The 25,053-nt window shown below is 47.9% G+C and overlaps 1 protein-coding gene across 1 annotated transcript in view; it reads left to right on the top strand.

Annotated features, from left to right (window-relative positions):
* LOC146835077 (vitamin D3 hydroxylase-associated protein-like) overlaps positions 1-25,053 on the top strand; it is a 305,937-nt gene that overhangs the window by 265,845 nt on the left and 15,039 nt on the right. The window contains exons 12-13 of the mRNA XM_085602744.1: positions 8,229-8,268; positions 24,374-24,482. Coding sequence (XP_085458870.1) covers positions 8,229-8,268; positions 24,374-24,482 — 149 coding nt within the window. The remainder of the gene's footprint in view (positions 1-8,228; positions 8,269-24,373; positions 24,483-25,053) is intronic.

Raw genomic sequence — 25,053 nt, 5'->3', positions numbered from 1 at the left:
AATCAGTTGAGCAGACATGTATAGTGGGATGCCATCTTTTGCAGATACCCATAGGTTTTACAATATGCCTTGTGAGCAATACAGATAATTTTAAGTATAATACTGGAATTCATCAGGAGCCAGTTTAGGGATAAAAGGTATGGTTTGATGTGATCTCACTTCCTAAGGTTCAGGCACATTCTTGCGGATTGATTCTGTAGTCTCTGGAGCCTGTCAGTGTCACATAACTGTAAGCCATCACCTGACTTCTCGTGAGCTCTTTGCGGTCTGCTGTCCACAGGAATGTAATTATTTTCTGGAGCATCAATTATTACATATTAACCTCTGACTGTAGCATTGAATTCCTGTGTCAATGAGACTGCTTCATCAATGATGACTCAAAGTTTCCTATCCTTGTGAGTAGCTCCTCTCGTGCTAAACTCTAAGGCAGAGGAAGGTTTCTGTCATCCAATGATGTCTGTTTTCCATGCATCTGGTGATGGTAGTTTGACACTGCAGGTCTTTCTGTAAATGCACTTAAATTTGGTGTTCATTAGCATAAATTTGTAATTTAACTTGATTTTGAACTAGAATTTGCCTTGGCTGGTGCAAGTGAGCAGTAGAAAGGAGACACCTTTATGGCTTTCTTCAAGCACAATGTGGGACTCCTCTGTCATGATTTAATATTATAGTCTTGGGTCCTGAAACCTTGATTTAATTTTTGCAGTATTGATCTGCTAATAGTTACTTGTATTGTTTCAATGTGTGTAATAACCCCCACAAACCTGTGTGCTGTCAACTATAAATTCAAAATGACTGGCATAGGCCAAACAGTTAATGACCATGCCTCCAGGATGTGGCAGGAAAAACTGTTGCCAAATCGGCAGTACATAAGCAGAAAATGTTGTAGCATTCCCAGGCCCGTCAATGACTGCAATTCTCACTGTGGCCACACGAGAGAAGATCCTAATTCACAACAAATGTATTACCCTTCACCAACCTTTTTTTTTTTTCTAACTGTTTTTATTGATAGCATTGCATCGCATTACATCTTGTATCTTTATCATGTGCATTCTCACATTTCAGTTCTATATAATGATGTGCTACATCCTCCACAATATATTTGCAATGCCCTTTTAATATTTCCTTGATTATAAACATATCCCAATGAACATGAAAAACATGAAACAACCCCCCCAACCGGCAGCAATTGGCATCTCTATTTATTGTGTGGGTGTTCAGATCGGCTGACATAACTCATTTAATTTAATGTGTGTGTGAGAGGGTCAGCGTTAGTTTCTGTGCTGGGTACCTGTGAAGCATGCGTGGGCGACTGCGTGGGTCTCGTTTCATCATTACCCTGGGTTGCTGCTTCGGACACCTCTGTTAACATTTTTCCCCAGTCCATCAAGTCACTCTTGGCATTTTTGTCCACTTGTACTATCCTGAGGCAGCATGCTCCCACCACACCCCACTTGCGCACATCATCTTTCCATCTGTTCAACATGGATGCCGTAGAGAGAATCCAATGTATCGCAATCCGTCTCTTTGCCAGGACCAGGCCCATCATCAAGAACTTATGTCGTATACACACTTCACCAACCTTGACATGCTCCATATACCTCCCCTGTGAGTACGACCATTACATTTCGCTTGACGTCTCTGATTTTGAAAGGCCCCATGAACGCGGACATACATTTCTTAACGAACACGAGACTTTAACAAGAACCCATTCACCAACATTCAATGACTTCTGTTTAGTTCTGGGTGCTTTATCATGCCACACTTTATACCTCTCCTGATGCCTCGCAATCCTAGACTTTAAAGCCTTTGTGCTCTCCTTTGAATTTAGTGAGGCACACAACCAAAAGGGATTATGGAAGCTGCTTTATACCCCTTATGCCCTCAAAGGGAGATAATATAGATGCATAATTAGATGTTGTCCTATGCACCCACAACTTCTCCCTCAACATTGTGTGCAAAGGCACCTCCCACTGGAGAGTTCTCTGTGCACTACCTTTCACCAGTTTGTTCATACCCTCCACCAGTCCATCAATTGAGGACAATACAATACAGGGCTGTGCATAAATACGTAATGTCCAAACTCTTGATAAAGTCGCACATGTCTTCAGACGTAAATTGCACTCCATTATCAGTAATAATCACTGCTGGAATGCCTTCATGAGCAAATTAATCTTTTATGAATTCTAGAATCACATGTGTGGTCATTGCACTCGCACATTTTGCAGAAGCTCAATTTTGTGGCGTAGTCCACCAAAACAATGAAAAAACCTTCCTTAGGCTGTAGCAAATCAAATGGACCCGCAACGTCCAAACCCAACATCCAAGGTTCATCAGGCACAGATACAGGAGATAATGGTGCCTGTCCAGCAACTTTATTCTTATCATTTTGGGAAAACAAATAATAATTACATACCACACCCTTCACCATCCTATTCATCCAGGGCCACTAATACAATTCACTCAATCATGCTTTGGTTATGTTCCTTCCAAGATGTCCTTTTTGAGCAGTGTTCACTAACGTCTCTCTAATGGGACCTGGAGGAACTTTCCTGTTTCATCTACACACAACTGCCTCCGACAAATACAACTCCTTCCTTACAACATACTTCCTACTTTGAGGATCCAATTCTGCTACATCAGGCCAGCCCTTCACCAGGCAACCCACAATGTTGTAATATGTTCATCCTCCTGAATAGCCTTCACCCAGTCTTCTTTTTCAGTAATTTCCGACTGAATCCACTAGGCCAATTTGATGACCTCATCCTCATACCCAACTCTTTCAGAAAACTCTTGTTTCAGAAGTGGCATCCTAGACAAACTATCGGACCCTTGGTTCTGCATACCTGGCTGTATTGCACATCAAAAGTGTACTGCCTCACACTCTCTATCCACCCCTCTATGTGTGGAGATATGCCTGACCCTCCTTGCATAAGAAAATATGAACCAAAGGCTTGTGATCACTTAATGGTGAAGGATAAACCGCACAGATACAATTTTAACTTTAGTACGGCCCAAGTGCAAGCAAATGCTTCCCGCTTGATAACAGGGTCTTGATGTCTTGACCAGCTTATTAATTTCAACAATAGTCTCGATTTCTGATATGTTGCCAGAATCATTTTTCATCTTTCACCCATTGACATGTATGTTCTATCCCTTGAATGATAGCAATTGCCTCCTTTTAGTCCAGATTCTTCATAAGAAGTTACTCTTGCACCATTATATTAGTAGTGCAACAGTCAGATCACCAGACTCACAGGTCATCGCGAAGTTCCTCAAAGAAGCTAGGTAAATTCCCCTTCTTTCAGTTTTACCTAGTTAGAAAGGCACACATTTTTCTCTTGCCAACACCACATTTATTTTTGTCCCAAAATGTACCTCAAGCTTTTTTACATACATTTCATATATCTCCCCAGCTTCGCCACCACCTCTACCAACAGGAAGCTTTCAACTTGTTTTAATGTTTCTTCTTTCTATGCCTAAATTGTGCAGAGGACCTACGCCCAGCCTGGAGAAAAGTTCTCACTACCAATAGCCACCAAATACGAGTCAAATAACTTCTTCCACCTTTTTCAAGGAAGAACTGGTTCACTTGCATCACTTAAGAACAGAGGAGGCTGAGGCATACTAATAGAAACCATTGCCATTGAATAGTCCGGGTCTCTGTAAAAAAAATTATTAAAATATTATAATAAACTAATACAACAGGCTAATACGACAAACTAAAATAATAGCAACAGCTGTAAGCATTCGTCTGAATACATTGGCCTCGAACAAGTCCAAATAAATTTGATAGGTCCCTGGGATAGAGAATAATTCCATTAAAACAAAAATCCTTAATTCTCCATGATTAACATACCTCCTTGAATAATGAACAAAACGACATCCACAGGGATAGTTTGCCAGAAATGTTCCGATACTTAAAATCCTATAAATGCATCCGGAGATAAAAATTCTCCCAATCCAATTCAAGATGGCCAATTCAAAAATGGTAAATTTTACGGCCTCCCAAAAGTCTTGTACATATCAGTCATTAAACTGGGGAATCCTCAGCGGTGGTGGTTTGATAAGAATGACCTGCCCTCTACGCAGGAAGCTCCTCGTGGCCACATATGTTCAATTCCTAACAAATCACAAACTCCAAAATCTTGCCAGACGTCTTATTGCAAGAACACCATCAACAATACTTTACAGGAGACTTCCAAGCTGATATCTTGCTCCCAGTGTGGTCCTCATCAAATTCACTCATGAACATTTATCCTCAAACAGTTTACATCATTCTACAGATGCCATCACAAGCATCCCCACTGGAATGAGGCCACAACAACATCTGTGCTTCAGCATCAATTTTTTAGGTGTAAGGTTACTTTGCAAGTCCATTTTCACCCTTATCCAGTTATCTATTATTAAAGACGATACATTACCCAACTCAAGGACTACTATGGAGTCGGGAAATATCAAACCTCTATTATTTAAGCACCAAGACACCCAAACGGAAACCTAATCTTTGCAAATACTTAATTTGTATTAAGTTCTTACAGTTGATCCCTTGTATGTTAATTTATGCCACAGTCGCCTCTTTTGATTGTAGCGGAAACAGAGTGGTTGACAAAACACAGCTGAGATTGCACTTTATCTTGTCTTAAACTGTGTTATGGCATTTTTTGTCTACTATGGAACACAGACTCATAAACCCAGTACTGTGTAAGAATCTTTGGTCTTTCACCCAAGCCATTATTTCTTCTAAAAGACATTTTGTAATTTTGCTTCAGTACCCAGTAACACAGTAAGCCTATACGTTTTTAAAAGTTGTAAATGTTAATGACATGTAAACTGAAAAAGAATATAAACAAAGAATCGCAGGCCTTAAACTCTTCTACGGAGTAAATAATTTACTATAAAAGGTGACTTCTGATTTTTTCACATGCTATCCCTTTAATTTTCAGAAATAAGTGATAAATTGGTAACACTAAATGTTTTCCTCAACTTATGCATTATAGGAGAGGACATTTCTTAGATTTTGCAGATTGCTCAAACCTTTTGCCCCATTACTACCTGTTGATCACTCTGGATCGGATTTAAGCAGAACTCCTTTTCCTTACTCTGAGCATACTGCTTACAGTGCAAGTAGAACCTGTCTGTTTCCAAACATCAACAGGAGTGCAGTGAATTAACATGTACATATTTGAGCATCAGTTTAGACCAGTGTTTGAAATGGGAGTTTCTAGTTGGCAATGGTTTGCACCTTTGTCCAAATAGGGACCCTTCTTCCTAGTCCGTGTGAGGGGGATACGCTTCTAAAATAACCACTGCTTACCCCCTTGGTAGCTTGGTTCAAGCAGACAGGCTTATCTCGAAGGCAGTGTGTAAAGCATTTGTGTACCCATACAGTAATACAGTGAAAACACTACAAATGGATACCATACCAGTTTAGAAAAATGAGTAATCTTTATCTCAACCAAACAAGACCAAAACAACAAAAATCAACAATACAATAATCACAATATGACTCTCAGAAGGTAAAAACAGTTCTGTCCTTACGAAGTATAGATGCAATACTTGAAACACAAAGTGCATTAGATGCATCAAACTCATAAACAAAAACAGCTGCAGGGAAGGTGATGCTTCAGTTCCCTACGTCCAGGGAAAGTGATGCGTTGGTTTCTTAATCCAGGGGAGGTGATGCGTCAGTTCCTTACTGCTACGCAGGGGAGGTGATGCATCGGTTCCTTACTGAAGAGGAGGTGATGAGTCTGTTTCTTACTGTGCGGGGAGGTGATGCGTTGGTTTCTTAATGCGGCCCTGGATTGATGTAGACTTGGCGGCGGCGGTGGCGGCAACAACGCTGCGTTGATCTCTCCCACCGCTGTCACTCAATGCGTCGGTTCTTACAGTCGCACAGCAGGCCCTGTGTCAGAGTTTGTGCAGTGATCTCTGACTTTGGAGATCGATGCAGGAGTGTGTGGCGATTTTCCCAGACGCGGGAAGGCGATGCGTCAGTTTCTTCAGCTGCACGATGGTGATGCATGGAAATGCTTCCTGCATGGCGGCGAAGAGTCGCAAATGGGTCCGGATGCATCACACTTATTTAGTTGCTTGTCTTTTCCAAACTCCCAGCAGCAGGAACCGCCTCCAGAGGCCCAACACAGGAACGGCTCCTCTTGGCAGGTCAGAACTCCCAGCAAGGAAGTTCAGGGGAGCTGGTGGTGAAGTCTTTGTGTCCCTGAGACTTCAGAACAGGAGGTAATCTCTACTTAAAGCCCTTGAAGATCTTCTTTGTGCAGGATACACACACAGTTCCTCTCCTTGGCAGAAACAGCCACTGCATGCCAACCCCAGACAGCACACAGCAAAGGGGTGGTACTTCTCCTTCAGCTTTCCCAGCTCTTCTCCTTGGTAGAGAGTCCTCTTGAGTATAGAAGAATTCTGAAGTCTTTTCTATCCCTGAGACTTTCAACAGGAGGCAAGCTCTACTTCAAGCCCATGGAGAAAACTCTAACAGCAGGATGATAAAGTCCAGTCCAGTCCAGTCCTTTCCCTTCCCAAGACAGAAGCAACCACTGCAGGCCAACTTCAGCTTTCCTGGCTCTTCTTCTTGGCAGGTTCCTTAGTTCAGCTTCTAAAGTAAGTTCTGGGCCCCAATATTTATACAGCATTTTCCTTTGTTCTCTGGAGGCAGAGAGTCCCTGTGCTTAGTCCAAACCAGTTCTGTCCTCTCTGGTCCAGCTTCCCGGCATGAGGTGGCGACAGCATTGTGTAAGGCAGACCTGGCCTATTCAGGTGCAAGGAAATGTCTCCCCCTTCTCTAAATGCAGCTCAGGTCTATTCAGCCCAACCCTGACTCATCCAGGAAAGGGAGGACACCCCCAAAACCCCCCACCCCCAGTGGCTATCTACAGTGAATGCATATTCCTAGCCCTTGTCACTCCAAAGCCAGACAGTCAATCCACAAACCAGCATATGCACACAGGGTGGCTAAGCAAGGAAGTACCCAGTTTCTAAAAGTGGTATTTTTAAAAACACAACATAGAACAAATCTCTACTAAAAGATGCATTTTTAAATTCTGAGTTCAGGCATTCTAAACACCATCTTTCCATCTTGTCCTAATGGAAAGTTATACTTATAAGATGTTATAAATAAACTCCCATTCTATCCTATGGGACAGATAGCCTTTCAACAGTGCAAAACTAAATACACTGTATTTCACTATCAGGACATGGCACACACCTCAGTATATGTGACACCTTTCACATATACTGTACCGTGGGCCTACTTTAGGGGTGACTCGCTTGTAATAAAAGGAAAGTTTAGGGCCTGGCAAGTGAGTGCGCTTGCCAGGTTGACGTGGCAGTAAAGACTGTGCGCAGACACTGCACTGGCAGGTCTGAGACCCCTTTCAAATGCTGCTTGTGTGGGTGGCACAATCAGTGCTACAGGCCCACTAGCAGCATTTGATTTACAGTCCCTGGGAACACACAGTGCACTGTACTAGGGACATAGTAGTAAGACAAACAAGCCAATCATGGGAACACCAATCCATATTCACAATTTATACAGAGAGCATATGCACTTTAGCACTGATTTAGCAGTGGTAAAGTGTCCAAAGTCCTTAAGCCAACAAAAAACGGGTAAAAATCAGGAGGCCAAAAGCAAAACATCTGGGGATACACCCGCTGAAAAAGCCAGGTCTAACAACAAGCAGTAACCTGTATACTTGAAAACTTTGGACAAAGATGTTACTCGTGGGATGACTTAAGAATGACATAAATTCACCTAGACTAAGCATGATTGCAAATGGATCAGTTTCACAGAGATCTGTAACTTATATGAAAAATATTTGGGTTAGCCTGGCTCATTCACCTCAAAACCAGCTTCCCTGGTTTATCAATAATGCATCTCTATCAGACGGAGGTATATACGCACTCAATTCTTATACCGTTTCATTCTTTCGTTTAAAGTTATTTCATAGTAATTCACAGCAGTCTATATTCTTGTTTATTTAAATACATCTACTGTGAATTACTGTGAGCTATCTTAAACGAAAGAATGAAACAGGTTTAGAATTGAGTGTATACCTCCTTCTAATGAATTGAGACCTGTAACTTACTCTGGTAACTTGTGTTTATATTTGTTACTATTTGGTTTCATTGATCCCCATCTCATTTACTAAATACATATTTCTGTGACGATTGCGATTAACATTTCAATATTTCAATTACTATTATAGATCTGCTAAAGAACTCTTGAAACACCATGTTAAAGTTGAGGTAAATATCCACTCTGTCTGTCTGTATGTCTTGTCTGTCTGTCCACCAATCAGCCACGGTATTAACCACCACCGTAACTATCATCTCCCTACCCACCACACCTTCACCACCTTGCCACCATCCTAAACACAACCACCTTAACCAAAACCCTACCACCACCATCTGGTACCACATACCTACCTCCACCTCCTAACCACACTATCCTAATCACCACCACCTGACCCTAACCACCACAACCCTAACCACCCTCATTAACCTAACCATCACCCTAACTACTTCCAGCCTAACCACAGCCACCCTAACCAGCCTACCACCACAGCCAGCCAACCACTACACTTCGACCACCTCCCAATACCACCACCACAAACAAAACCAACTACCCCCCACCATCAGCCTAACCAGACCCACCACTGTGGCCTAACAACCACCACCACTCTTGGAGGATGGCTTAGTATGTTGTGCTCACTCATGTAAGTGTAGCACCCTGCACTAATCCAGACAACCCATATGGTGATTTTAGTGGTCTTAGACAACCTTAGAAAGCTCTCTGAGTGATAGCTGTGGAGAGCAGCATTCAGGGTTAGTCCAGAAGAAGTGTAAAGCGACTTGTTTTACCAGTACTTAATCTTATGGTATGGGTTAGGTGTAAAAGAATCATACAGTGTAGTTATGAAAAATATGTAATTATTAACACTCAGTAACACATTGCAGTATCTCCTACCCGGAGATATAAACACAATACACACAATACTTTGTCAATAGAATATGTAAGTAGCACATGATACACAATGGTCTCCAGGGGGAGACCTAATCAATTGCTGAAATAGTGGAATGCGAAACCCAACTTAAGTCAAGACTGGACCCAGAAGACGTAGAAGAGTCAGGGACCCAAGGAACCACCCAAGGTGAGTATCTAGGAACCCCACACTGCCGTGTGCAGTGTGGGAACACAACCGCGTACTCGATGGGTCAGTCACTATTGCAATTTTAAAGAAGAAAGACCCTTGCCAACGGACCCTGAAGAAACCCTGTGGAAGATGGAAGGTTGGAGAGTCACCCCACCCGTGGATACCCCAGGAACCAAGATACCTACACCAGGTAAGCCGGGTGCATAGGTGCGAAGTGATGTCCGAAACCGCTGTAGACCACAATGGGAGACTTTAGAAAGAAGGTGAAGTGTCCGGTGGAACCCAAAGGTGGATTCAAGATGAGCGGTACCAGCAACCAGAGGGGACCGTCTATGCCACTCTGGAGTGACCAGGAGGCACAGAAGATGAATGCCTACCGATGACGGTTTCCTTGAAGTTGTAGCTGTATGAACCAGGCGCCGCTGAGGAAGACCAGGGGCCGTTCACGAGCTGTCCCAAGTCTGTGTTAAGAGAAAAGGGGTCAGTGTCCGGCAGGTGCACCAACAAGCTTTGGCAGCGGAAAACAACAAAGTCGTTGAAAAAGGTGTCCAAGTAACTAACCATGAGCAGGTAAGTTAGAGCAAGCCCGGAGTAAAGAGGGGAACCCACTGTAGCCACAGATGACCCTCAAAAGGACCCACAGGCTGGAGGCACAGGAATTGCAAGAGAGCTGGAGCAGCTCACCAAAAGATGCAGGCCCACGGTGCAAAGGATGCAGTGCAGGTGAAGATCTTGGCTGCAGGAGATGCTTGAGGTGGAGGCTTCTTAGAGTCCAAAGAGCTCTGGAGAAGAGCGTCAGCAAGCCTTGACAACGGCAAGTTGATGTGGGTCACAGGGGTACTGCTCCAGTGGTTCCGACGAAGGATACTGGTTCCAACTTGCTAGGAAGACAGTGCAGGCATCGAGAGAGTTGCAGAACTGCCACCAGTGTTGCTGAACCTTTCATAGCTCAGAAACAGCAGAGCGGTCAGCTTTGTTGCTGTGCCTGCATATGCAGGGGAGTGACTCCTTCACTCCAAGGGAGATTCCTTCAGGTGTCTTGGATGTCCACAGGCCTTGTGGAGAACATGTATGGAGCACAGGCACAGACGTTGCAGCAGACTTGCAGGATGAGTAGTCTAAGAGCATCAGGGAGTCTACCCAGTTGCAGTCTCGGTTCCCAAAGCGAAGTCCAGTGATGTCCAGACTGCCCAGACGGTTAAAGTTGAAGTGGTATTGGATGTGAATCTTGTCCCATGACGAATCTAGGGTCCCACCCACAGGTAAGTCCTTAAGTAACTAAGGAAAGGATTGGGACGATTCAGGGGTCCCTCCCATAGGGGGGGTCTGGGCAGTAGGGAGGATACTCTCACGTCCTTTGTCCAGTTCCGTACCAGAGCAGGAGCCAACAGCTCCCTGATCTGGTTTCAACCGGAGAATGCAAGGAGGGCACTAAATGTGCCCTTCAAAGCAGTCTAGTGGCACTGGCAAGCACCCCCACCCTGTCCCAATACACAGTCCTGTCTTGGAGGTTGTCATACCTCCCTGTGATAGGAAACCTATTGTCCTGCTTTCCTCTGCTCGAGCTTAGCTGAGCAGCAGGAGGGCAGAGTCGTTTCTCTGGTATCAGCAGCCATAGTTTGCTGTCCAGGTCTAGAAAACTGGTACCGGGAGCACTGAGGACCTCCTTTACAGTGCATGGAATTATACTGTGTGCGGGTATGATTCCAGCATGTTTGATACCAAACATGAAAGGATGAGTTACAGCCAGTTTAGAGATGACCATTGCATAATGATGCATGGACACTCTATGTATCACAATGGCTGATGCACTTATAACCAGGGAGAATGTACTCCGGAGGTTGTAGGGGTGTCCTGACTCATGCCAGGGCACCCTCACACTTAGAACCGAGCACCCTGCCTTCAGGAATGTAAGACCTGCATTAGGGGTTACTTATAGGTTTTAAGTGCAGTGACTTCAGATATGAGGAAACTTACATCTTTTGTATGTGGTGCTAGCACCAACGTACACAAGCTGCAATGGCAGGCCTGTAGTCACAATTTGAGTGGTCTCCCATGGGTGGCATAATACATGCTTCAGCTCATGAGACCCCTGGTGTACCTAGGCCCTGGGTACCTCAGTGCCATATACTAGGGACTTACAAGGGTACACCAGTAGCTAATCTGGTAAATGTACAATTTAGGGAAGAAGCACAGAGAATGGAGTTCTGATTAGCAGGATCCCAGTCAGTCAGTAAAACATGATAAAACCAGCAAAAAAGTGGGGGTGACCATGAAAGCAGATTCTACAACCACCCTACCCCAACTGCCACTCTAACCACCCTATCATAAAGACCCTATCCTACCACCATCCTACCCTTCCCACCACCTTGATCTTAACCACCACCACCTTGACCCACATCCACCACCACCCTGACCCTAACAACCATCCCACCTTAATCACCACCACCACCCTAACAACTGTCACCACTCTCCTCACCACCCTCACCATCACCCTAAGCATCACTACAACCCTAACCACCACCCCGTCAACTACCACCAACCTAATCACCACCACTCTAACCAGCCTACCACCACCACACCACCCCTACCACCACCCTAACATACACCCCTAGTACCATATCCACAACCACCACTCTACCATTACCACCACCAACTTACCTTAACTGCCACCCTAACATAACCTCCCTACTGTAATTCCCACATCCGGCCTAACCACTACCCTACCACCACCATACCACCACCCTAACTAACACCACCCTCCCCACCACAACCCTCTCAATACCACTTCCGCCCTCACCACCACCCTAACTACCACCACTGCCTTGACCATCACTACCCTAACTACCACTCCATACTAACCATCACCACCCCTACCCTACCCTACCCACCACCACCACCACCATAAACACAACCATCCTAACCACCACTTTCACCACCCTCCCCTACAACCATTATCAGCACAATTCTACCCCAAACACCACCATCCTACCCTTTCCTCCTCCACCCTACCCACCATCACCCATCCCTGACCCCCACCACATTACCCACCACACCCTCACCACTACCCTACCACCCTACCACAACCATACTCACCCCCATCACCCTACCCATCACTACCACCCTAACCACCATAACCCTACCCATCACTACCAACCTACTAACCCTTCACCCTACCCTAACCACCACCACCCTAACCATTTTCACCTCCACCCTCACCACCCTCATTCTTACCACCACCATCTTAAACACCACCTCTAATCTAAGTCATATCAAAGATTAAGAAACACTTACAAATCATCCACAGCTATCTATCTACCTGTCGGCCTTGTGTATGGAAATCAATATGTGATGGTTGAGAATAAACTCTATGGTAGGATGTTGATGGAAGGATTTTGCACTCCATTCAATTCAATCAGCTTTATTCAATTTCATCAGTGGAAACCATAAAAGCAGAATACATATATAAAATGTAATGAATGAATGAAATTGGATTTGTATAGCGCATAGCTACCCTGAGGCCTCCTAGCGCTTGTGAAGCGGAGAGACAGAAAGGCATGTGATGCTAGTGTGAAGTGCTGAAAAAATGGGTTTTGAGAAGTTTTCGGAATGCCAGCATGTTAGGTTCCCCTCGGAGAGTGGGGGGAGGGAATTCCATAGATAGGAGGCATTCAGGGAGAAAGAGCGTCCACCCCATGTGGACCTTCGTACTTTCATTGAGGTGACAAGAAAAGCGGAGCTGGAGCGAAGACTCCTAGAGGGTTGATAGGGGGTGACCATGGACTGAAGGATGACTGGGCCTGATTTCCACATAGCTCTATGGGCCAGGCACATGGCATTAAAATGTATCCTGGCCCGGATAGGAAGCCAGTGAAGATAACCCAAGGCAGGTTGCGCTGTTTGTCTCCGGGGATTCTGGAGCAGTTGGCGAGCCGCACAGTTCTGGATTACTTGTAGTCTCTGGATTGTGGACTGAGGGGTGCCCAGATACAGCGCGTTCTCGTAGTCCAGGCGGGACAGTATGAGGGCTTGCACCATAATCCTCCTTGCCTGGAAAGGGAGCAGGGGGAGGATCTTTCTTAGCATTCTCATTAGGCCAAAACAAGTAGCAGAGAGCTTAGTGGCTTGATAATTAAAACAGAGGGAGCTGTCAAGTCACATGCCTAGGCTCTTGATCTGCTGCTTTGGGGTGGGCATAGGGCCTAGATAGGTCGGCCAAATAAGTGTCAAGGAGGGAGATGTAGATTTGCCCAGAAATATCAGTTCGGTCTTGTCCCCATTTAGCTTGAGCTGGGAGAGGTCCATCCATTCGGCTACCGCCTCTAGGCAAGCACCAAGAGCACCAGATGATTCCTCAGGGTGGTTTAGTGCCACCACCAATTGGGTATCATCTGCGTAGGTAATGATCTTTATGCCGAATGGAAGGACTATCTCTGCCAATGGGGCCATATAGGTGTTAAAAAGCGTGAGGCTCAGGGATGAACCCTGGGGAACCCCACAGCTAAGAGGCCACCGGTTTGATAAGGCAGTTCCCTCAAAAACTTGAAAGAACCGATCCTTTAGGAAGGACTGGAACCAGGTAAGTGACATATTTGTCACTCCCATGTTTTTTAGCCGCTCAAGCAGGATGTTATGATCGACAGTGTTGAAGGCGGCACTGAGGTCTAAAAGAATGATAGCTGCTGAGCCGCCCTGGTCCAGAAGTCTCCTTGCCTCCTCTGTTACCGCCAAAAGGGCCGTTTCGGTCCCTAGCTGAGGACGGAATCCTGTTTGAGAGACATGAAGCAGGTTGTTGGATTCCAAATGCTGTACCAGCGTGGAGTTTATATGTCTCTCAATCAACTTGCTCAGCCAAGGATGGAGAGAGATGGGACGGTAATTGGCCATATTGGAGTGATCCAGACTGGGTTTTTTCAGAAGGGCACAATTACTGTTCGCTGGATAAAAAATCATATACAAATTGATTCGGTATATAACCATCTTATTCTTTTGAAAAGCCTTCAGTAATAATTACTACTGCTAAAACGTGTCATAAAATACAATCATATTTACATCACCGGAAATCAAAATTTGATGGCCTTTCTGCATCTAATCACCTTCTTTGACAACATTGTCATAGACTGCATAGTGTACTCATCGGCTAGCAACTGAAGGAATAAAAAAGATGGGTGACATTGCCTGAGGCCAAGGGTCCTTAAAATCTGTAAAATCCAAACCTTTTTTGATTTTCATAAAACTTACAAAAGAGCACTACATGCATTGTTGTCTGATGTGACATACCATCACATGGGCATTTACATAGTGTGTCTGACCAGTCGTTAATTACAGGGAAGCTTGTTAGGCGATGAAAAATGACTAACCCAAAACGAGTTAAAACAAATCTATCCTGCAAGCCGTTCATGAGTTGTAATTAAGGCTGTATATCATGAGTAGCCAATACTATTTGGTTACAACATACAGTTGGCTTCAATATTTCCGAGGATAGTCTTAAAGACTCCAGTAACGTCATGCACTCTCTTTAGAGATCTTTTCTACTAATGTGCTCTATGGGTTCCAGCTGTTTGTAATATTCTGGGTGGCCTAAGTCACTCATGAAGTCTTTAATATCCTCCATCCAAGGTATTCTCAGTGCCCGTTGTAATTTAAGACAATCCCTTATATTATCCCTAGTAAGGGTGTTTTTTTTCCGAAGGCCAGATCGTGTGCCATAAGAGGATTGGCTGTATTTTAATTTGGTTTGATAAATAGGGTAACCCCAGCTCCGTGTGGTATACATAGGTGAAACAGCCACCCGGAACAGCTAGAACAAATATTTTGCCCTCTTTCTCACCCATGTGCTTCTGTTCCCCGGTGCCAAACATTGTTCTCTCTCACCAGTGTTTTGTACTTCTTCCGACACTCTGTGTTTGCTTCAGACCCAGTTCTCTGCAGCGCTTAATTTGAAAAATGATTGCGGGTGTCCAAGGATCTGCTCAGAAGCCCACTGCTTGCGCTATTAAATGTCAGAGCCATGAACACCAAGTCTGCATTGACTGCAATCCAACCCAGGCCTCACAGCCACTCTCTGACCCTCTTTTTCACTTTTGCAGCTTCCTGCTTTTTCCTTTGGTGAAGGTTTTTTTTACTTTCTCTTTCTCCTTCTTTCCTGTTTGTGTGTGCTTCCCTCTCGTGCACTCTGATGAGGAAAAGTAAGTGTTGACTCCCAAAAATGAGTGCCACGGCCCCACCGGTATCCACCGCCTCAAATTGAACACTGGTCCTCTGTGATCCTTCCCACCACCAGTGACCTCCATGTTACTATCCCTCACCCACTTTTTTTAAACGCTTCAGCAATGCATTTTTTGTAAATGTACCAATCCAACATGGATAATGTAGTGTCCTGCGAGACACGTTCTAGTGTCTCGCAGGAAGCTGTCATACCAGCCACTCCCTCGAGGGCTGGACACACTGCACCCCCACACCCATCCATCACGGGTGCCACGAGTGACGTGGCCCCGTCAATAAAAGGGCCCGGGTGCACGTGCTCGCGGCCAGTTATCGTACCTAACCACGCAGTGTCAGTCTCGGTCATTTACTAGTATGTGGGCCTGAGGCCCAACACTACACTGGCGACGAGGCGGGCAACTGATCACGCGTTCCCGCGGATCGGCACACTCGTCATTCGTGGGGGAACAAAAAGGAACGTGCCTGAGAAGCGGCACCCCACGGCAATGCCCACAGCCCCCAACAACTGCTGTGGTGATCAGACGCGGCGCCTCTCTCTGCAGCCGTGACTGAATCTGGCCGTGCCACACACACACCTCTGGATGTCTGAGGCTGAATACGATGAACGTGCGGTCGCGGCGTAGGAGAAAACCAAGCAACCTCGCCCCGTTCCCTCGCCCGCACAGCCAGCGGCCACCCAACAGGGACAAACTGTCCTAGCCGGTCGGTGGGCGTCCCGACGAAAAGATGGGCCAGGAGGAAGCACGAACTACTACCTAAAGGCCGAGAGTCCGGCGGGGCCCCCCCTACAACGTGAAGGTAACCAGGCCGTTTCAGCAAAGGTCCAAGGATAGCACAGCAAACAGCCCGCAGCGGCTAGAGAGCCTGCGACCCTGCTACGACACAGCGCCTGCCGTGCCCAGCAGCTCCATTTGCACCCACCTGCCAAGACTGCGATCTCCAGCGCGCGGGTAACCTCCACAGAGCGGGGCTCGGGCAGTGCTGGACTGCTGCCTGTCGCCTCGCCGGCACCGGGGCATTGAGTGCGGATGCACCCGCCTGACGAGAACACAGCTTGGCCCACAGCGAAAGGGAGAGACTGCTGCGGCCGAGAGAGAGCCGCCGCGCCAACTAACAGCATCCTACTTGCGCCACGACACGGGCTGGAATTGCTCGTTGACAAGAGGAAAGCACACACAGCAGCACGACGCCCCACCGGCCAGCACGAGCAATAAGGCCGTCCCACTGCCGCCAGCCAGCTCCCCCAGGAAAAGTCCCAACACCTGGTGACACCAGCAGCGCTGCCTCAGTGTTCCCCGCAAAAAGCTCCAAAGTCCTGGCGAAAAAGAAACCGCCCACGATGAGAAGCATGCAGCGCCGCCAAGTTTGCCACCCCAAACCCTGGCCAGGAACCCCCTGCCTCTCCCTGCAGCAAACAGCTCCACCTACCTCCACAGACGACCTACGGCCCACAGGATGGCCTCCCCGCGTCGCTGGCAGGTAGGAGCAACACAGGCCTCAGCTTAAGGAATGGACGTCAGGACCGGCACAAACGGAGTGCGGCGCTGACACCCGGTGGCCACCTGCGGTACTGCAGCTACCGTAACCCAGAACACAAGGGGGAAACAGCCTGCAGTGCAATCAACAGCACGATAAATGCACCAGGGCAGGGGGGGATCCAAGCCCACGCACCCACCGAGCCGCTGCAACCAGGAAGAAGGCGGAGCTACGGCAAATGCCCCAGAACCCAACACGAGGAGCAGAGGCAGCTCACTTCACCCTGGGGCCAAGTGCACTACACGGTGTTCCCAGCTCCCATGTTGTGGCCATCGACAGCTATGCACAGAGAGATAGACATACTGCCTAGCCAGAGCGGATAGCCAGTGCACCCCGCGACCGTCCGCCCTGGAACCACCGGAGGCTGGAGAAGAGGCCCTGACACCCCGCTACCCTACAGGAAATAGCGAGATCAGCGAAAGGACATTGCCAAGTGAGCCAAGCTGGAGGATCCACGCCGTCATATCGTAAGAGTGGTCCAGCACACTGACCGCCCACCGTGACCAACGTCAGCAGATCAGCATCCAGGGTGGCTACACTGCACCATACAGACCAGCAGTACTAGAGCACAGCACTGTGTCCTGCCAACCAGCCGGCAACAGCAGCCAACAGGTCCAAGAGCATACACCGCCAACACCAGTGAGACCGCCTGCTCCCCCCAGTGGCTGAGACGGGCGGCACCAGGCACAGCAACAAGTGCCTTCCGAGAAGAATGCTCACAAATCGGCCCTCCATACCCCGCAAACGAGAACAGCCAGGACGCCTTTGAAGACAGCGGAACCTCCAGGTAGCTGCCGCACTCAAGAGGCCCCAAAGCGTCCCAAGACGCACCAGTGCAAACAGGCATCATATAGGCATAAACACTGCCTGCCACCTCTGCAATGTACAAGGAGAGAGAGACAAACCCTGCAAAGAGCTGCAAGAAATTCAGAGCTACGCACGGACAGCCACCACCAACAAGAGTGGACGACCAGCCAGAGCAGCGACGTCTCCAGGTTGCTGTACCCGCTAATAGCTCAAGAGGAGCTTGTGCAGAGCGAGCATCACATGTGGCCGCCCTACGCCACTGCCGGAGGAGAGATCGCATCACTCGCCCCTCCTAGTACACAGACCGAACTGCAAGCTACGCTGCAGGCACACGAAGTGCCAGAAGAAAGCGTCCAGACAGAGGACAAAGCACGCAAGGTCCGAGGCGCGCAGGAGACTGCGCCAGTGCACCTGACAGCACGGGCAGGCGCCCGGGAGATCGAGGCATCTCCAGAAAGAAGCACTGCGGGAGGCAGCAGGGAGATAGCCTACATCTTCACAGCAGCAACAGAGCCCGGAAGGGGCCAAACGCAGCACAGAGAACGACCACGTCTCCACGGCACCAGCGAAGCCCCGCAGTGGGCCGAAAGCAACACAGAGTCCTCCTCAACACTGCCTCAAGATGGAGTCGGCGGTGACCCACGACAGGCAAGAGAGGAGTCGCACACACCACGTGGCAGGCCGCCACAGCAACAGGTGCTCCAATGCCAGCGACACGCGACTGGACGTCACGTCGCCCAGCAAGCAAGGAGCGCGCCGGAGCGAAGGCAGAAGCCGGCGCCATGACAGCGCCGCCTCGAGGTCTAAGCACAACGCCCTCGATGAAAGAAGAGTGACAGCCCTGTTACCCTGAAAACCGGATAAACACAGGTGAGCTGAACAGACCAGCAAAGGGAGAAGACCAAGGACTCACAGCAAGCCAGAGCACATCCTGACACATCAGCCAGCCACCAAGACAAACCGAAGTCCCTGGATACAGCTCCACAGGTGAACCGAACATAAGCTGCAGCAAGCGCAAACCACGTCTCATCCCCAGTCGACCGTCCATCCCCAAGCGTCGGCAGTCTGAGTCAAGTGGCATCCCTGCTCCTGTCCGCAGGTGCCTCGGGTGAAGATCAGCTCTGAGTGTTCGTCCTCACACCGCCTCAAGATGGAGTCGGCAGTGGCCCCAAGCCAGGCAAGAGAGGATCCACACACTCTACGTGTTAAGCCGCCACAGACACTCAACATCAGCAAGGCGGAAGCACGTGGCTGCCCAGGTCCATCCTGACATCCAAACTCTACCAGCAAGTCACCACCACCTGTCATTCCGACTCACCACATGGCTGGCAACCATCATCATGCCAGCCATCAGCACATGCGTCAAACACCACTTCCCGAGTACCGATGGACTGGAGTCCGAAAACCGTTGCCACTCAAGCCGACTACACGAAATCAGAAGCCACCTGTGAACCTGGCCTACACCGGAACTGCGACAGCAAGTCTTGACCAAGACTCATCCACCCGTGAGGGTTGTGCGTGCGACCAAGCAACGGCTCATCGGCGGTCCTGTAGCTGGCCCCCAGACGGCACACAAGCAGCGGCTCCAGCGCAGCCTTCCTACAGTCCCGCAGCAACCTCAACGACGGGCCTCCCCAGGCGGGAGAGCGAGGAGAGACATTGCCCCACCGACAGGATACCGGTCACAGCCAAGTAGTTCCACAGGGACAGTCGGTCCAGCAACACCTCTGTGAAATCTCACTTGAGACTCCATCCATGGTCACGACGCAGCCCACTAAAAGGAACTGTTAGAACTCACCACCGACCATCACCGACGTCAGCAAAATGGAAGCCATGCAAGACATGTCATTGTCAGCGAACTGACGGTATGCAGCAGACGTCTCCAAGTCAGCGGTCGTGTCCTGAGTCCCTCAGGTTAAATTACGGGTGTCCGCCGAGAAGGTCCTGCTGCAAGCCAAGTTCACCAGCTCATGTCTGATGTCGTCCTGCCACCTGACTCGAGAGACTAATGGACCCTGTGGTAGTTAGTTAACGGTTTGTTTCTTCCCCACAGGTTGGACTGACACTTTGTTTGTCCTTCAATAAAGTTGGGGAGGAATGTAGTGTCCTGCGAGACACATTCTAGTGTCTCGCAGGAAGCTGTCATACCAGCCACTCCCTCGAGGGTTGGACACACTGCACCCCCACACCCATCCATCACGGGTGCCACGAGTGACCTGGCCCCGTCAATAAAAGGGCCCGGGTGCACGTGCTCGCGGCCAGTTATCGTACCTAACCACGCAGTGTCAGTCTCGGTCATTTACTAGTATGTGAGCCTGAGGCCCAACACTACAGATAAGTAAATAAAAAAAAGTAACATGCATGTGCGATGCAAACGCCTATAAAATGACACTGCCTCTGCATCATAGAACCTTTATTTTTAACTCTTTAGCCATGCTGATTAGTATTTTTGAAAATGGCGTCAAAGCTAATCGTTCCCAAAGCCCAGACCAATTGGCTTTGCCAATACTTGTTGAGCCTGCTAATGAGGAGAGAGAGAGATCAAGACAAAGAGTCTGCTTGCGCATCTTTATTAGGTCGAAGTCTACCAGACAGCACCGCTGTCTGACATCCTGGGGACATTCGGAAAGCTGACCTTGGAATGCATTCTGCCTGTTGCTTTCCATTGGCTTAGTTGTTTGTAACTCACATTTGCTTGCTTTCTATGTGTTGCCTTTATTTGTTTTATGAGGTCCAACTTGAGTTCGTCCCTTCCCATGCCCTAACCTTATTTACTGTATTCTTCCACCAGTACTGGATTTCAGTAAACAGGCCTTTTAATCTTGTTCTTATCGTGTCACATTTGCTTTGTAGTCAAAGACAGAGTTAACATTTCAGGCTTTGTTCTTCCTGGCAGTTTAGCGTTTTTTCTTTCTCGGACTTTATGTGACAATTATGCTGGCTACTGAGAGTGTGCTGGCCAGAAGGCTGTAGGATGTTATTTTTTTCTAGCACTAAATAAAATGTAAGCGTCTGTAAACGAACTTTATAAATATTTCAGAATATATCAGAATTAGGACATCACAAATGAGGCACAATTTTGGGTAATTCTGAAGTGTGGTAGAAACGTATTTTAATACGATCAAAACAATCAATACAGTAAGTGAGGACATTGCCACCCATTATCATTTGTGTGCTGCATACTTTCAAAAGTAAAACTGTATGCCTGTACAAATGTAATGGTCATTTCCATTGAAGATGTGTTGTCTGTAATGGCAGTATGCTACCGTGCCATGCATACTCCACTTTACTGTACTCCACTCTACACCACTCCATGCCACTGCACTTTACTCTGCACCACTCCATGCTGCGCCACTCCATGCAATGCCAAACTGCGTCACTGCACTCTACTCTGCACCATTCCAGACCCCTCTACTCTACACAACTCTACTCTATGCCAATGTACTCTACTCCACACTACTCTACTATGCACCACTGTACTCTACACCCCTCCATTCTGCTTTGCACTCTACGTCAATGCACTCTACTCTGATGATCCACTCCACTCTACACCAGTGCATTCTATGCCAATCCACTCAGCGCTCTAATCTGCTCTTCACCACTGTACTCTATGCCACTCTACGCCACTGTACTCTACCGTTCATCACTCCACTCTACTCTGAAACAGTCTACCCTACTCCACTGCACTCTGTGCCATGGTACTGTGCACCACAGCACTCTACTGTACACCACTTTACTCTATGCCACTATAGTCTACTCTGCCACACTCTAAGCCAACTGCACTCTTCGCCATTGTACTCTATGCCACTGCTCTCTACTTCACTTTACTCTGTACCACTCTATGCTATGTCACTGCACTCTACCCCACTCTACTCTACACCACTGCACTCTTACAGTCTGCGCTGCAAAAGTTGCCCTCTACACCACTGCAATCTACGCCACTCTGCTCTGCATCACTCCACTCTATGCAACTGCATTCCATGATGCACCGCTCCACTCTACGCCCCTGTACTCTGTAACACTGCACTCTCCGCCACTAAACTCTACACTACTCCGCTCTACTGCACTCTATGCCACTTCACTCTACCCCACTCTACTGCACTCTACACCAATGCGCTGCATGCCACAATACTCTATACTATTGCACTCTATGCCAATACACTCTAAGCCACTGCAATCTACTCTACACCACTGCACTCTACGACCCTGCACTACAACGCTCTACTCTGTGTGACTGCAGTTTACGACACTCTATTCTGCTCTGCGCCATTCAACTCAGATCTATGTCACTGCAATCTACCCTATGCCACTCCACACCAATGCACTCTATGCCATTTTACTCAAAACAAATGCACCCTACGCTACTACTCTACACAAGTCCACTCTACACCACTGCACTGTATGCCACTATATTCTACTCTACAACACTATGCACTTCTGCACTCTACACCAGTGCACTCTATGCCACTCTAGTCTACACTCCTGTACTCTACGACACTCTACTCTGCAACACCGCACTCTGCCACTGAACTCTATGCCGCTTAAATCTGCACCACTTTACTCTGTGCCACTGCACTGTATGCCACCTCACTCTACTCTGCACCACTCAACTCTATGCCACTCTACTGCACTTTACGCCTGTGCACTCTATGCCACTACACTCTATGCCAATCCACTCTACGCCACTCTAATCTACTGTGCACCACTGCACTCTGACACTGCACTCTACACCTCTCTACTCTACACACTCTACTCTATGCCAGTACACTTTCAATTCACTCTACCCTGCACCACTGCACTCTACGCCACTTCACTCTACTCTGAAACAATCTACTTTATGCCACTGCACTCTATGCCACTGCACTCTGTGCCACTCTCCTCCATTCTGCGCCGCTCCACTCTGTGCCGCTCCACTTTGCCACTGCACTCTTTGCTGCATGGACTCTACATCACCCTACTCTACACCACTCTACTCGAAACCAATGCTCTCTATGCCACTGCACTCTACCCCAACTACTCTGCACCACTGCTCTCTACCCTGCAACATGCTTCAACTGCACTCTCTGCTACACCACTGCACGCTACGCCACTCTACACCATTGCACTATACATCACTGCACTCTATTCTGCGCCATTCTACTCTGACCACTCTACTCTGTCCATGCACTCTGCGCCAATTTACTGTCCGCCACTGCACTCTACTGTACTCTACAAGACTACACTCTCTGCCACTGAGCTCAATGCCACTTTACTCTGCACCATTGCACTATACTCTGCAACACTCAACTCTATGCCACCCTACTGCACTCTGTGCCAATGCACTCCACATCACTTGAACTCTATGCGACTGCATTCTTTGCTACTCTACACCTCTGCACTCTAACCTGCCTCAACCCCCTCTACTCTGAAACAATCTACTCTTTGCCACTGCACATAAAACCACTGCACGCCACTGGACTCTACTCTGCGCCACTCCACACCATTAAACTCTGCCACTGCAATCTAGTCTGCACCATTCTACTCTATGTAACTGCACTCTACGCCAATGCATTCTACACTACTTTACTCAAAACCAATAAACTGTACGTCAGTGCACTCTACACCAATATACTCTACACCACTGTACTTTCCACTTCACTCCAGACCACAGTACTCCACTATATGACACACTTCTCTACAACACTACACTCTATGGCGCTTTACTCCATTAAACTCTACTCCACTTATACCATTACACTCTACTCAACTCTATGACACTGCTCCACTCTATGATGCTCTACGCCACTTCCAGTATGCCCCTCCATGCCACTTTACTCCACTCTATTATACAACACACTACTGGATTCTGCTCTCCACTCCACTCTTTGCCAAGCTTCTCCATGACACACTATGCCTGACACACTATCCATCTCCACTCTATGCCACTCAACTCTACAACACTCTGCTCCGCTCAATGCCATTCAAATTTCCTACACTACTCCATGCTATGTCACACTACTCTACAGCACTCTACTCCACTGTATGCAACAGCTCTAGGCCACTCCACCACTCCACAACGCTCTATACCACTCCATTCGACAATACTCTACCCAACTCTACTCCACGCCCTTCCACTCTGACATTCTACTCCGTCCACAACACTCCAAAACACTCTACACCACTTCACGCCTCTCCGTGACACTCCACGCCATTCAAATCCAATCTACAGCACTCCATGCCACTCCACGACTCACTACTCCACTCCATAACACTCCACTCTACACCACTTTAGGACACTCCAAGTCACTCTCCTTCATCCCCCTAACTTTTATTAATGCTTAACAGCAGCCACGCTGGTGTACAACGCGGCTAACCCATATTGCCAAAGCCATTGGCTTTGCCAATGCTTGTTTGGCAGTGCTATGTCTGCCTCAAGGGAACAAACGGGCCATCCTGCTCAGGGACAGCTGACTCCGGGGCAGAGGAGGGGCAGTTTGCCACACCACCATTTACGATTAGGGTTCCTGGTCAGTTATTCTCCACCTTCTCATAACTCGTCTTCTCCTGTCTTGAATCTCTGCCTCCCTCTACAGTCGATGAATCAGTTAAATGTGCACACACTGGATGTTGTTTCTCACTTTTTTTTACAGGAATACCGCCAGGAATTCATAGACAAGTGGAAAGAACTGGACCTCGACGTGATGCTGTGCCCTGTTCCGTCCCCCGCCTTCACCATTGGCTATCCCGGGAAGCTCTCTGGTATGTAGCAGCGCATTCCATGATAGGGCGCCGCGCGCTATTTATAAGCATGGACAGCTGGCCTACCTAACCAGGGGCGGTGTGCCATCTCTTTAGGGGCACCAAACATCAAACTGCTTTCAGGTTCATGTGCGTTCTGCAGGGCAGAGATTGCGTTTCAGCGGCTCCTGGCACTGTTCATGTGCCCCAGCCCTTCTGACCCACATCCCTGCTATTTCTGTTGCTAGGACACAACATCTGAATTGGTTGCCGGATGGAACCCTCCCTTCAAGGCATAACAGTTGCATTTTGTCTCCTACCCTGCCACAGGGCTCTACTCTGCACCACTACACAGCCCTCAACTGCATTCTACGCCAATTCACTGTACCTCACTACGCTCTACCTTGCTCCTCACTAGCCAGTACATTCTAAGCCAAAACCCTCTAAACCACTCCAATCTACAGCGCGCCACTCTATGCCAATACTCTCTAAGCCACTGCTGTCTTCTCTGCACCACTACACTCTATGACACTGCACTCTACAACGCTCGGCGCCACTGCAGTATACCGCACTCTATTCCACTCTGCCATTT

The sequence above is a fragment of the Triturus cristatus genome, chromosome 4_2, assembly GCF_964204655.1.
Source record: "Triturus cristatus chromosome 4_2, aTriCri1.1, whole genome shotgun sequence".
NCBI lineage: Eukaryota > Metazoa > Chordata > Amphibia > Caudata > Salamandridae > Triturus > Triturus cristatus.
Note: the sequence above shows the minus strand (reverse complement) of the source record. Positions and strands in the feature narration are given on the sequence as shown.